The sequence below is a fragment of the Galeopterus variegatus genome, unplaced genomic scaffold (genome assembly GCF_000696425.1).
Source record: "Galeopterus variegatus unplaced genomic scaffold, G_variegatus-3.0.2 Scaffold2037, whole genome shotgun sequence".
NCBI lineage: Eukaryota > Metazoa > Chordata > Mammalia > Dermoptera > Cynocephalidae > Galeopterus > Galeopterus variegatus.
In genome coordinates this window covers 168,477-182,748 of record NW_007728148.1, presented here as the reverse complement: position 1 = coordinate 182,748, position 14,272 = coordinate 168,477, and the positions used below count along the sequence as shown (strand labels likewise).

The 14,272-nt window shown below is 50.8% G+C and overlaps 1 protein-coding gene across 1 annotated transcript in view; it reads right to left on the bottom strand.

Moving 5' to 3' along the window:
- UPF1 (UPF1 regulator of nonsense transcripts homolog (yeast)) overlaps positions 1 to 13,736 on the bottom strand; it is a 31,422-nt gene extending 17,686 nt beyond the window's left edge. The window contains exons 1-5 of the mRNA XM_008580166.1: positions 13,690 to 13,736; positions 11,908 to 12,079; positions 4,372 to 4,511; positions 2,834 to 2,923; positions 463 to 630 (exon numbers count right to left, since the gene is read on the bottom strand). Of these exons, the coding sequence (XP_008578388.1) occupies positions 463 to 630; positions 2,834 to 2,923; positions 4,372 to 4,511; positions 11,908 to 12,079; positions 13,690 to 13,736 (617 nt within the window). The remainder of the gene's footprint in view (positions 1 to 462; positions 631 to 2,833; positions 2,924 to 4,371; positions 4,512 to 11,907; positions 12,080 to 13,689) is intronic.
- Positions 13,737 to 14,272: the final 536 nt, after the last annotated feature.

Here is a 14,272-nt window from a genome sequence, read left to right as displayed (position 1 = left end):
AAAAAAAAAAAAAAAAAAAAAAAAAAAAAAAAAAAAAAAAAAAAAAAAAAAAAAAAAAAAAAAAAAAAAAAAAAAAAAAAAAAAAAAAAAAAAAAAAACAAAGAGGCCATCCGCTACATTTTATTATGCGATCACATTACCTTTAAATTGTTAGTAACAGATTGCATCTCCCCATACACTTGAGCTCTGAACTCTTAAAACTCAGAACAGACTTTATTTTTACAGAATTGTTTTTATGGTTTAACCAGAACACACCCCAAAAGAGTTCTTCAACATTCCCAGCTCTCTAACAAGCCCCAGCCCCCAAACGTTTTCACACCTCGCCTGCTGGCAGAAACCACTTTAAAGCTCAGTTCCACAAGTCAGAGCCATGGCCAGGGCGAGGTGCTCAGGAAGACAGCTAGAGCTGAAAGGCCATCCCTAGGGGCAAGCGGAGCCGGGGGCGTCCTCGCCGACCCTCACCTGCAAAGCAGCACCACAACCGAGTCGGCCTTGGCAGGAATGAAGCCGAGGAGGAAGACGTTGCGACAGCCACAGTTGTAGCACTCCAGGACCGTCTCCCCCAGGGGCCCGTCCTTGTGCAGAGTCACCTCTTTGCATTTCGCCCTCACGAGGTGATTTACAATGTGGCTGGAACCAGGAAATGATAAATAGTTAACACCAGAGTGGGCCTTTTCACCACTCCCGACTCTCGGGCCCCCGTCAGAAGTTCCGGTACCGCTCACGGTCCATTAGCAGAGGCAGTCACACTTCATACATCTGGCATCTCAGGGGATCTGCCCTCCCCGAACTGGCTCCCCACTGAGCGCAGAAATCAATCCCAACTCTAACCACTTTTAAGGGAGACTTCCTTAACACACTTCATATAGTTACTGATTTTTAAAACCCAATCCTCAGGCCCTGGGGCCGAGGCTGCCACAGGGGACAGTCGATGTTTCCCTGTTTCCTGCCAGGAGGCTGTGAAAGGCCTTCGCCCCTTCTTTTCTCCCCAAAGCAGTCTCACTGCTGTCTTCCGCTGCTTCTTCCCAAGTCACTGCTCACAGCCTTGTGCCTACTTCCAGGAGCAATGGCCCCTCCTAATTTGCTGCAGGCCAAGAAACCTGATCTCTAAAAGAATTGGAAACCCGAGTACAGTAGAAAATACTGAATGGGGCTTGGGGCTGCATGGCGGAAGCAAGGGGCCGGGTCTGAAATGGGCTGTCTCGGTGCCTTCCTTGCTGCCGCATGGCCAGGACCCCGCTGGCCTGAGCCATGGCCTGTGCAGAACCTGCCCTGTGTCAATCCAGCCACCCACAGGGCCCACTAGACACCCACAGGGCTCCCTAGGCCCACGTACAATTCTGCCTTCAGCCTCCCCACTCCAGCTCCTCTGAATCTTATTACTGGATGCAGCGGGCTGGTCAGACTCTGAACATGCCCCACCAGGCCTCAACCCTTCCTGGCTGTGCCTTCTCTTCACCTGTCACAAGCTTCAGTTCAGATGCCAAACTTCTAACCCACTCTGGGCATCCCCAGAGCCCCCACCTCCTCTCTGGAGCAGGCACCAGTGGGCAGTAGACCAGAGTCAGTGATTTCCTGTGTGTCTTCTGCGCCAGCCTCACTCTGTCCCACACGCGGCCCTGAAGGCAGGTGGCTGCTGTGTGGACCTCTCTACTGGGCCTTGCATAGAAAGTGCAGCAGCGGCTGCTTAAGGCTGTCTGCTCTCAGAGGCCCTTCTACTCACACTTCCCTGTTCTTGGCGGTGCTGACCGGAAGCTGAGATTGCCAGCAAAGAGAAGCTTTATTTAATTGCTTTTCCTGCATGAGAGGAACTAATACAAACATAGCAACACTTAAATCACCCAGAATATTCTGAAAATGGAACACAAATGTCTTTTGATTACCCTAAAGATGCTTTCCTTTTAAAATCTTGTAAAAGCCTCAGCCCCTTTCTTGCCTTGCTCAGAGCACCACACTTCAAGTTACTAACTCGGAAACACCTCGAGACCTCACCACCCCGTCCATTCCCTTGCACTCCTGAAAGCACAGGAAGGTCAGGGGCTCTGTGCAAATAAGACTGCCAATGGTCTTTTGTCACTTTCTCCAAAATGTGAACCTCAGAAATAGAGTCTGCTTCCTCATTGGCAAGTTGGAGTTCTGCCTCGGAAGCCTCTGCTGTTTCTCTTCAGCAGTGGAGTGAGCCACAGGCACATCCATGGCAGCCTAGAGGGGAGCTGTCAGTCTAGGGCTGCCCGCACGGGAGTCCCAGCACTCCGGCAAGACCATCGGCCTCTCTCCTGGAACTCAGGCACGAGTAGAATGCTGGTCTTGTCCCAAACACAAAACAAGGGACCCAGTTATAGCTGCTGCTGCTCAACAGCAGGAAGGGAAGCGCAGCATTGATAGTCAAGTGCACTTAATTTAATCTAAAGATTCAGTAACTGGCCCAAATTAGCCCCAGGACTGCTCAGATGAGCTCAAGCCAGAGCGAGCCCTCTCAGGAACTGGCTCCCCCGGGTGCCAGCTACTGCCTTGGGAACATCCTCTTGGTAATGAAGATCAGCAGGCATGCCAGGAGCTCCTCTTGCAGAAAAATAGAAATAAAAACTGGGAACGAGAATTAAGTCAACCCTCCTTGCATAATAAAAAGAGCCACAGAGGATAAATCAAGGGTAAATACATGAAGGCATTCACACACCACCATCTGTTTCAAGTTAAACCAGTCACAGTGGAGGAAGAAAACCAGGTTTGTTAGCGTGATTTTATATCGCGCTCCGCTTCAACATTTCCATAATTTACACACAAATCTGAGCGCACCACTGATTAAAGACACATGCATGGTTTGATTATCTACCTGCCAGAAGTATTTCCTCGTCCGTTACAGAACCACTTCTTGCTGGTGTTACAGTAAACTACACAAGCAGGATCGTGTATTCCACAGTAACTAAAAAAGTCAAAACATCAACAGTTAAAGCTGAAAGGTTGCTCTCTGGTTTTAATTTGGCAGGATGTAAGATTCTTTCCTCTTACAACATTTTTAAGTTTTTCATTAAACACATACTCAAACCCAACAATCTCAATAACAAAGCCAAACCAGTGGACCAAGGCTTCCTAAACCCGAGAATGCACGGAAAGAGGTTTGCTGTGGGCAAAGCCACTTCCGGCAGAGCCCTGCAGGATGCCAGGGAGGCCTCACACCTGGGAGGTTACTCTAGTCTCTCCCCATTAGCCTGAGGCTTCAGGAACCCCGACTTGCGACCAGGTGGTCATGTTGAGCTCCAGGCTCCAGCAGGGGGCACTGTGCACCCAGGGAATGCTGATCCTGCAGCGGAGGGGGCCTAGGGCTCAGCGGCTGAAACTTGTGCTGGGGGCTTCACCGCAAGAAGGCCGCACCCCTACCCCTGGCTTTGGTTTTCTGGAAAACACACCAAAAACAAAAACACTGGCTCTCCACAGACTTCTGCTTGTGTACAAAGTCAAGATTCAGTCTCAAGTCAGAATTTTTTTCAGCTGAGAACTCTCCGCCCGCCCCCGACACCAAGGGACAGCAGGGAGGGCAAGGGGCTGTGCAGTTTACCCCTGCAGCTTCCTCAGGACCACGTAAATGGCATCTCTGCAAATAACAGAAGCGCTTCACTATCAGATGGGAAAACCTCTATAAATCAGAATGGACAGAGAACCAAAGTGAAATAAAAAGTGCCCATCCAAAGCGGGGGGCCACGGTGGGCACAGACCAGGGAGGAACAAGTGTCAAAGACAGGCAGGAGGGCTAAGTCAAGGCCCAGGCCCAAAGACGCCCTGCCTGCCAGGTGCCCTGAGCAAGATCATTTCACCTCTTTTGGTCTCAATTTCTCACATGTGTTTAACAAAAAAGCAAAAATAAGCCTAAACTTAAGGAATGGTCCTGCTCAAGATGAGAATTCCAAACTTGGTCAACATACCAGTCTAGGCACTGACCAATCACTTCCAGTTTTCCAGAAATGGTGACTGTACCAGGGAGGCAGAAATGTTAAAGAATCCTACGCAATCCCACAGTAAGAGAACCTTAGCTGCTCATGTCACCCTCCAACCTCAAATGCTCACCCCATGTGATGGGTTCTCTCTAATGAGTGAGCAGGCAGGCATCAGGGGATGACCCCAGGACTGAGAAGACACACAGGCCGGGGCCTGGGGCCAGAGGAAGGGAAATCCCTCCTCACCGGCTGGGTGAATTTGGCGTGTGAGAGGGTGACAGGGACTTGATGTGTGTACACGGGCCTGAGAAACTTCCTCATGCCCAAGGACAATGCTGCCCAGCGTCGCAGTGGGCAGTCACAGTGCGAGGCACTGCCCTCTGCCCAGGACGTGAGTGTCCCAGCCCCCCTGCCAGAGGCACCCACTGCCCAGGCTCACCTGCAGGCATGTATGGGGAGGTCCTTCGTGTAATAGGTGTCTTCTTCATCCTCCTCGAAGTTCAACTCGGCCAACAACTGGCTGGTCTTGGCCACACTGTCATCCACAGCCCCATTCTGCAGGATGCCCTCGGGTCCAACCTACAGCGGAATGGCAGCGTCACCCAAGCAAAGCTGCAGCTCCCAGGACTCAGCCCAGCCCATGGCTCCTCCCCAAACAAGTAGCCACAGTGCACTGGCCCGCTCTCTGCTTTCAGACAGTTCAGCTTGCTCAGGGCATTGATGCCCTGGGGTATCCACCCCACCCACTACAGTTCCAGTCTCACTTCCACTTGGCTACTGAGCCACATCCATGGGCCAAAACAATGATGCTGAGGAAAACGCTCTGCTCCCACGACTGAGGACCGACCACAAGGAGCAAGACAACTTTTACAAACTGATGATGGTGCGCCCTGGAGACAGCTGCCCAATAACAGACAAGGGGGACTGGAGTCTCACTGCAGTGAGAGGTTCTTTAAGTACTAGAAGTAAAGGTTGTCATCCCTGGAAATGTGAAGAAGCCACCAACCTTGTGTACTCGCACCTCCCCTTCTCCACAAAGGATGAGATTATAAAGTAGAAATCGAACGTTAAGATAACCTTCCTAATTTAGGCCATAATCTCGCTGAAGGTATCACCTTTTATACGTCATGGCGGCAAAGGCATACATTAAGGAACCAACCGATGGGATACTTGCACTGAGATCACACATCCAGTCAGGAATGCAGAGTCAGGGTCGAGCCCATGGCGCACTCAGGAGAGTGCGGCGCTGGGAGTGCAGCAGCGCTCCTGCCGCGGGTTCGGATCCTATATAGGCATGGCCAGTGCGCTCACTGGCTGAGTGCGGTGCAGCCGGTCTCAAAAAGGACAAAAAAAAAAAAAAAAAAAAAGGAATGCAGAGTCAGCTGGCCCAAGGGGAACAGGAGACCCTAATGCCATCCCCCAGGAACCACAGCTTGAGATGACATGGTCAACAGTCCCTATCATAGTTCCCACAGGCCACTTAACCCCACCATGAGGCTGGGTCAGGCAGCAGAGCATTGTATGGTGACGGAACACAGCCAAAAAAGGAAAAAAAAAAAAAAAAAAAAAAAGGAATGCAGAGTCAGCTGGCCCAAGGGGAACAGGAGACCCTAATGCCATCCCCCAGGAACCACAGCTTGAGATGACATGGTCAACAGTCCCTATCATAGTTCCCACAGGCCACTTAACCCCACCATGAGGCTGGGTCAGGCAGCAGAGCATTGTATGGTGACGGAACACAGCCAAAATGAAGGAGAAGGGATGAGTGACAGGAGCCCCCAGGGTCTATCTGTACCGGCCTGTCCCTCAGAGGCCCTGCATCCCAGCGCTAGAGGACCAAAGCCTGTCAAGTGAATAAAGGGCTTCGTCCACTGCCTCCCCACACCCTCACCCTCAGGCACAGTACCCAAAGTACACAAGCCCCTCGTCCCAGTACTCCCGCCTCAGGTATGTGGGATACCTGTCAGAACCCAGCCCTGATTCTGGTGGCAGAGGCCATGCGGGCCACATAGGCACTTGGCCTGCCCACTGTCGCTGACCAGACCCCTGCACCAACTGAGGGTCAGGGGTTCTCCTGGGAGGGGGAGTCCACTAGGGGACATCACAGACATTACAAAGGTGTGTCTGGGTGGTTAGGAACACCTGTATGCAGTTCTCCCAGCCCAGACTGCAACCCTATCTCAGTGTCTGGAACTGCCTTAAAATACTTCTTTCAGGAAGGCAACCACCAGGTTAATGGCAAGAAGACTGCACACTTTACTTTGTTTGAAAAAAGAAATATTTTTTTCAGAGAGGAAAAATCAGAATCAACTTTTGGACTTTAATGCAAAGAGAGTACTCTAACATCAATTACCCCACGTATCTCTGTGAATCCCTGATCTTTTTAAAAAATTGTGGTAAAATACACATAACAAAATTTACCACCTTAATCATTTTTAAGTGTACACTTTAGTGGCATTCTATCCACCTCTAGAACTTTTTGCAAAACCGAAACTCCATACCCATTAAAAACCAACCCCCATTCCCCTGTCCCAGCTCCCACCATTCTTTCTGTCTCTATGAACTTGACTATGCCAGGGACCTACTATGAGTGGCATCATAAAGTATTTGTCCTTGGGCCGGCCCGGTGGCACACTGGATAGTGCGCCGCTTGGGAAGCGCGGCGGCACTCCCGTCCGAGGGTTCGGATCCCACATACAGACCGGCTCCCGCTCACTGGCTGAGCGAGGCGCCGGAGCAGCACCGAGGCTTGCGATCCCGTTGCCGGTCCCCGGTCCGGTGGGGGGGCAACACTGAGGGTTGCGATCCGTTGCCGGACACGGAAAAAAGACAAAAAAATAAATAAATAAATAAAAATAAAGTATTTGTCCTTTCGTGACTGGGTTACTTCACCCAGCACCATGTCCTCAAGGTTCATCCACGCTGTAGCACGTGTCAGAATTTCCTCCCTTTGAGGCTGAGTATTACCGTATGGACGCACCACATTTTGTCAGTCCTTTCATCCACTGGTGAACACTTGTGGCTGTTGTGAACAGAACTGCTGGGAACATGGGTGCACAAAAATGTGTGTGGATGCAGGTTTTCGATTCTTTCAGATACATACCAAGGAAGGGAACTGCTGCCTCAGAGGGTAACTCTACCTTGAACCTTCCAAGGAACCTGCAAACTCTTCTCCACAGCAGGTGCATCGTGTTTCATTCCCATCAGCAGTGCACAGGACTCCATTTCTGCATGTCCTCGCCAAAACTTATTTCTGGTTTTTGACTCTAGCTGTCCTCGTGGGTGTGAGGCAACATCTCACAGTGGTTTTGATCCACGTTTCCCTGACAATCAGTGATGGAGCACTGAAAAATGTCACATGGTTGGCCATTTGTGTATCTTCTTTGGAGAAATATTTATTCAACTTTTTTGCCCATTTTTGAATCAGGTTGTTTGCTTTTTGTTGTTGTGTTTTTGAAATTTTAGAAGCTGGTCATCACTTCAAATATCTTCTCTCCACATAATGATGTTCCTCCCAACACTGAGCAGTGTCAGGTGGGGTGACAATGCGGCTAGGCTACAGATGGGATGAGCACTGCTGGTTTGGTGCCATCCGAGCCATCTCGGTGTGCCTATGTCTGGATACACGTGTGGTTTCTGAGAAGTAGGCAGGCAGGTGAGGTGCCTTGATTTCAGGGCAGTGAAAGAGGCAAAATAAAACATGCAGCAGGGAGAGGGCTGACATGGCTGAGAGTGGGGACCAGCAGGTTCAGAGTGCTGTTTAAATGTAAATGGTTGCATTTTAAATGGCTGGATTACACATCTCATAGTATCCTCAACTCTGCTCCTTGTCCCACAAACCCTAGAATATTTACTATCCAGTCCTGTAAGGAAATGTTTGCTGACTCTTAGTCCACAAGATTTCCTACAATTTCTTATCAGGTTGCATTGCACAGGATAGGTTCTTATATACAAAGAAATTTCCTTGATGGTATTTCAGTCTTTGTTTTTTTTAAAGATGACCAGTAAGGGGATCTTAACCCTTGACTTGGTGTTGTCAGCACCACACTCTCCCAAGTGAGCCAACCGGCCATCCCTATATAGGGATCCGAACCCGTGGCCTTGGTGTTATCAGCACCACATTCTCCCAATTGAGCCACAGGCCGGGCCTATATTTCAGTCTTTACCTTCCTGTATGGGCAGCAGCACAGAAACCTGCCTTCCACCTAGGCACCCTTGTCCTGCCCACTCCTGCTGCACCCCATGTCTCCCTTCCACTCCCCAGGAGTGCACACCAGGAGCATGAGTGTGACCAGTGGGTGGCAAGCCTTCGTCTCTGTCTGCGCTGCACTTACTCCTCAGGCTTAATAAGGGACAGGAAACCTACGTCCACTCTGGGAATTCTTTGGAGAAAACACAGTATGGATATAAGGTCAGGGGGACTCTCCCCGTCCCCACTAAAGCCAGAGAGAGGACTATAGATCCCCAGAGGCCCAGCAGTCCCTCCAGCCCCTGGACACAACACAAGCCAACTTTTTTCCTTTTATTTATTTTTCTTTGACTTCTGTGTTGAATCACAAGCTGACTTCTGTAGTTGGATTGTTAGTTTCTCCCTCCACTCTCTTAAAAGTTTTAATATAAACATGAATTTCAAAAATACATTTGACCTTAGAAACTTCAACGAAATGAGTTAAAACAAAGCACTAGGGACAGTGCCTGGAACACAAAGGGCCCACAGCCGGTGCCAGGTAACATGATGGGTGAAGGAGAGGAAGGTTGTTGTCCTTGGCTGGCACAGGACTGTGGCTCTTGTTAACTGAGTCCCTCAGAGACTTTTGACCCTCATCTCACTAAGGAGACTCAGGAGGGGTGAGCCTCCCTGTAGCCACCCCCAGCCACCGAGTCAGGAAGCCCAAGAAGGAGTTCCCATCACTCTGCTCTGACACTCGGTGTTTAAAGGCCTATCCTACCATTCCCTGTACCTGTCCTCCATAGTCCTTTCATCACACTCTGGATGTGAATCCAGCTATGACTAAAACCACACCCCTGAAGTCCACCTAAGAGCTGTGGAGCTGATCCAGGCTTGCAGGGGTTTTCTGCCCAGAGACGGTTACTTACAACCCACTACAGAACGAAGAGGGCTGCTTCATTCCCACAGAGGGAAGCACAGACAATCAAAAGTTACCCCAAATGTGCTAGTATGAACTCTCAGTCTCTGCGTTCATCAGAGCCCTGGGCCCTTTGCACATGCAGTTCCTGTGGCCTCTGCAAGGCTGGCTCAATGTCCTCCAGATCTTGGTTCATGCGACACCTCCCAGGTCGGCCTCCTCTGATCCCACCTCAGGGCCCAGTGGGGACCTTGTCTGTCCTGCTCCCTGAGGCAATTACCTACAGCAGAACCTTCACACAGGGCCTTGACAGCACTGGCTGAGTGAGCGTGTCTTCTTGTCCAGACCATAAAGGCAGAGATACAAAGTGACGCACACCTGACTCTCTTCTCCCAAGGTTTAAATAAAAGAGAAGGAGGAAGTTGCTGCCCCTCAGGGTGGCTGACTGCAGAGAGCGAGGCCTCGGAGCCCTGCCTTGGGAGGGGACTGCAGGGAGGACTGGCTGCCCCCAACAAGGGTGGGCCAAGCTAGAAGGACTCTGCCCTGACCCTTCCCCCAACTTTTTATTTTGAAAAAATGCAAAACCTATGGTGAACACACACCCATGTGCCCTTCACCTGGATACCCCTGCCATCACATGCCACCCCACTCGTGCTCTGCAAATGCCTACTTTGCTCTTCCTGACCCACTCAGAGCTGGAGGCCCAGGACAAGGTGTTCTCCACAGCCTCACAGCACAGCAGCTCGTTCCCGAACTCCACAAGGATATGTCTAATACACACGTGTACCTCTCCCCAATGTCCTGATAATGTCCCTTAGAGTTGTTTCTATTCAAGACCCAGTTAACAATTGCACATAACTTGTGATGTCTCTTTAGCCTCCTTTAATCTATCAGTTTGAACCACATGAAATCACTTGGATTTCACCATTTTTGACCTACAAAGAGGGCAACTTCACATGGTCCCACCCAAGAGAGCAGTCACCAGGCACATCACACGTGACTAAAAGCCAGCCTCTCTCCCCTCCCCCTTTACCACTGGCTCCTGCGTGGACCCTCAAATCCTTGTCCTAGTGTGCTGCAGGCCACCCCTGAGGTTCATTTTGATGCTCAGTGTCCCTGATGTGGCCAGCAGAGCCTAAGATGTCCCCAGCTCGCCTTGGGCTGCCCCTGCCTGCCCAGCCCTGGGATCAGCCACTCTCCAAGGAGGCAAAGACTGAGAGGACATCCCCCTCATACTTGCCCGTAGAAGATGGGGTATGTCAAGGGGCTGGGTCCAGAAGGTGGACACCTCACAGGACACCTCACCCAGACTAGACCCCAGCTCAGTGGCATAAGGAGAAGGGGCTGCTCTGGAGACTAGGACCCGGAGATATAATAATCATCTCAGTGCTGGATCTCGACAGGGTCCAGGGAAGAATCTGACTATGGAGAGGGAAGCCCCACACAGATCGGATGATACTCAAAAGCTGCTGTTGATGCTGCTCATCCGTCCATGGCAGTGCAGCTATGAAGGAAAGGTGCCCTTTCTGGTTTCTAGAAACTCATACCATGTAACACAGGTCAAAATGGTTGAGTATCACCAACTCTTATGACTCAACCTCAGAAGAGTGAGATGACACGGGGACTTGCTTTAGAGACACATCAGTGAAGAAAAGGAAAAAAGGGAGAGAAAAATCTTCAAAACTGCTAAACCAAGGAGACAGATGCGTGAAATTTGCTTTCTCTTATCTGTTAGAAAATTCATCATCAATGCTTTTACATGGAGGATGAGGTGGCTGGCCCAGAATTTTTGTTCACCCCATAGAGCCACACGCTCAAAAGGAGGCCAACGACCCCGCCCCAGGACCAGGAGCCACCTCTCCCAGGCAAGGAACTGATACTGCAGGAAAGCGCCACCTTCAGCTGAGGCAAGGAGTCTCTGGAGCCCAGCAAGCAACCTCAACCCACTGCATGTCTAGATGCTGTCCTGGCAACAGTCTGCAGGGATCCTGAGAGCCCGCTCGGTCACCCAGCTCTCAAGCTGCTATTTGGCCAACACATATAAGAAGGGACAAGGATCTGTTGCCAGCCACAGGATCCCAATGCCCAGCAGCCCTTCGTTTATTGGAGGAAGCAGAGTTCTGATCTCAAAGGGAAGCTCTCAGCAAGATGAGTTCAAGGTCATGAACTTTGTGTGACTGTGGAGCTGTGAACAGCACTGTAGACTGGGACCAGACTCACTGCCCCCGCTGCCCCCTTCAGGCTGGTCACCCGGCTCTGGGTCCCAGTCGAAAGCTGGGCATTGTGGCCCTTCTCTGCCAGGCTGGACTGTCTCCACCACCACAAGCAGCCCCACAACGATGACCAACTGCCCAGAATGTGCCCCCTCCAGCTGCACTGCAGGCCACTCTGGGAGGCCTCTCCATGTTGCAGGCCCTCTCAGGGCAGTGCTCCCTGGCAGACGGAAGCCCTGATGCAGCCTGGGGGAGGGGGTCATGGCCCCTGATGAAACCACAGACAAGAGCTTGCTCTCCTCTAGTCTATAGCTCCTTGTGGGGAGGACTTGGGGTCCTCGGTGTGCTGGGAAGGGACACCTGGGACCCTGGCAGTCTCCATATAGGCACACACACTCACATATACATACAAGTGTTTGCACACAGCCCTGACCACAGCACCCTCTGCCTCAACTCCTCTTCTGGCCCCTCCGTGTGTTCGTGGGGTCGTCCAACCTCAGACACACTCTGCCTGATCGCCCTGCCATGGCCCTTCCTCTCAGGCTCAGTCAAGGCCCTCCCCAAGCACAGCTAGGCTGGGAAGTAAGAAAAGTGCAGAGGGGCTGGAGTCCAGGGTCAGGCTAAAGAGGGCAGCCTAGCCACCGTGTGGAGGGGACGAAATAAACATGAACAGACCCAGAAGGGCTCCAAAGCTGAAAGCAGTGGGCAGGGCTTGTCCACAGTCTCTGACTTCCAGTGCAGGGCCCAGCCCTCAGGTGGGGACAGCTCCTTGAGGTGTGACCAGGAGCCAATGAGCATGAGGCCTGACGAGGCAGTCAGACCATGAAGCCACTTGCCTACACTGGAGCTATGGATACAAGGCTAGAGATCAGCAGGAACCAGAGCCAAGAGGAGGAAGGCCGAGTGAGAGGAGACCAAAGCCGGCAAGGTGTGACAGCAGCACAACACTGTAAATTTACTGAAAAAGTGCCAATGAAGGGCTGGCTAACTGGCTCACTCGGTCAGAGTGCAGTGCTGTAACACCAAGGTCAAGGATTCAGATCCCAATGCCAGCCAGCCACCAAAAACCAAAACAAAACACTAACTGTAACTTAAAAACACAAGGATTCCACAATAGGCAATCAGACCTCAATAAGACATGAGAAAGACATTTCACTCTTTTAGTGGTAGCAGCTGGGTTGAGAGGTAACTTTGTTTTTACTTAATGCTGGTGTAGTATTAGTATTTATTTATCATGCTGAATCTCAGTAAGGAAATTAATAAGGGATAGAAACAGAAGTCATTTCATACATTCACCACTAACCATAAAATGTTGGCTCTCCTCTTCTAGTTGCTGGGAGGGTCCTAGCAATTTGGAAGCAATCCCGGTAAGTCTGAGAAGGGGGAGGTGCTTACCAAACACCTGCCAGGGCTCCTCGGGCTGGCAGCATCTCACCTCCAACGTTCTCACGTGCGCTGAAACTGCAGCAGCACTACCCAAGTATTCGCAAAGCAAAAATGGGGCCGTCTCATGCAAATTTTAAACTCACCACTTTTAAGAACCGGAACTATGGAACTCACACCCCACCCCACCCCCACCCCCCACCCCCGGCTCAGCAGGCAGAAGATGGTGTGTTCATCTGGATGGTCAAGGACAGGTCAGGACAGCCATCCATGAACTCTGAAGGCAGTCAGGACAGTGGCTTTGAGAACTAGGCAGCAACTTTTTATCCCAAGTGTTTTGCCACTTGAAGAGGAGAGAAAGCCCACGTTCATGTACTCAAGAACTAGAGAGGTTGGGGCCGGCCCGGTGGCGCACTGCACTAGTGCGCCGCTTGGGAAGCGCGGCGGCGCTCCCGCCGAGGGTTCGGATCCCACATACAGACCGGTTCCCGCTCACTGGCTGAGCGAGGCGCGGGGGCAACACCGAGGGTTGCAATCCCGTTGCCGGTCCCGGTCCGGTACGGAGGCGACACTGAGGGTTGCGATCCGTTGCCGGACACGGAAAAAGACAAAAAAAAAAAAAAAAGAACTAGAGAGGAAACACACGAGGCCGGCAGGCGGGAAGAGAGTTTAGGCTGCAACAACAGGTCAGCAAGGAGCTCTCGCTAGGTGGTGTCCGGTACAAATGAGAAAGATGGCGTGTTTTTTGTAAGGAAGCAACTCTGGCACTTGGAGTGAAATCTGAGTGTGGGACGACTGTAGCAGCTGTCATGTTCACAGGCTACCATGAGTCAAGAGGGGCCTGATCTGATCATGAGGGAACTAGGTGGGACCAGGATCCCCCAGATTTCAAGCAGCATCTACAAGCTCACCTGGGGCACCTTCACTAAAACACCTGCTCCCCTGCCTAAAGGAACATACCTATCCACAAATCTTAACATTTCCAGGTGAGCAGAGACGAAGAAAAGCCAAACCAATAGGCATACTTTTTCCTACCAGATGTACATACTTTATCTGTCACTTGTTATTGGCCACCGGGCTGTTTCCAGTTTGGGGCTCTCACATTCGGCAGAGCCCTCCATGGTCGCCCACCTTCATTTCTTTGCTGGGTCACAGGGAGGTGTATGGAACTGTCCAACCAGCCGTGTATGGGAGTTCCCAATGGCACTTTCAGCCTTTTAAAAAAACGAGACACTGGAAAGGGTAGGTAGCGGTATCTCCATTTGGGCTTTCTCTTAACAGTTTCACTGAGCTAATACTGACATATGTCAATATATGTAAGCACCTGTAAAATTGTCACCACAATCGAGACAACAAGCACATCACCTCCAATTCTCCTCCTGCTTTCTGCCATCCCTCCCCCCTTTCTGCTTTCTGTAATAAACTAGAATTTTATGACAGAAATCAAAGTACACACTTTTTTGTCTGAATGCTTCTTCCACTCAGAATAATTATTTTGAGATGCATCCATGCTGTTGTGTGTATCAACAGTTCCTTCCTACTTATTACTGAGTATTTCCAACTCTTAGATTTTTACCATTATCCCACCATGTGGAGGAAACACAATCCTAGCAACAGTAAAGAGGCAATATTCCAACTAGGTAGACCAAAAGGTTTG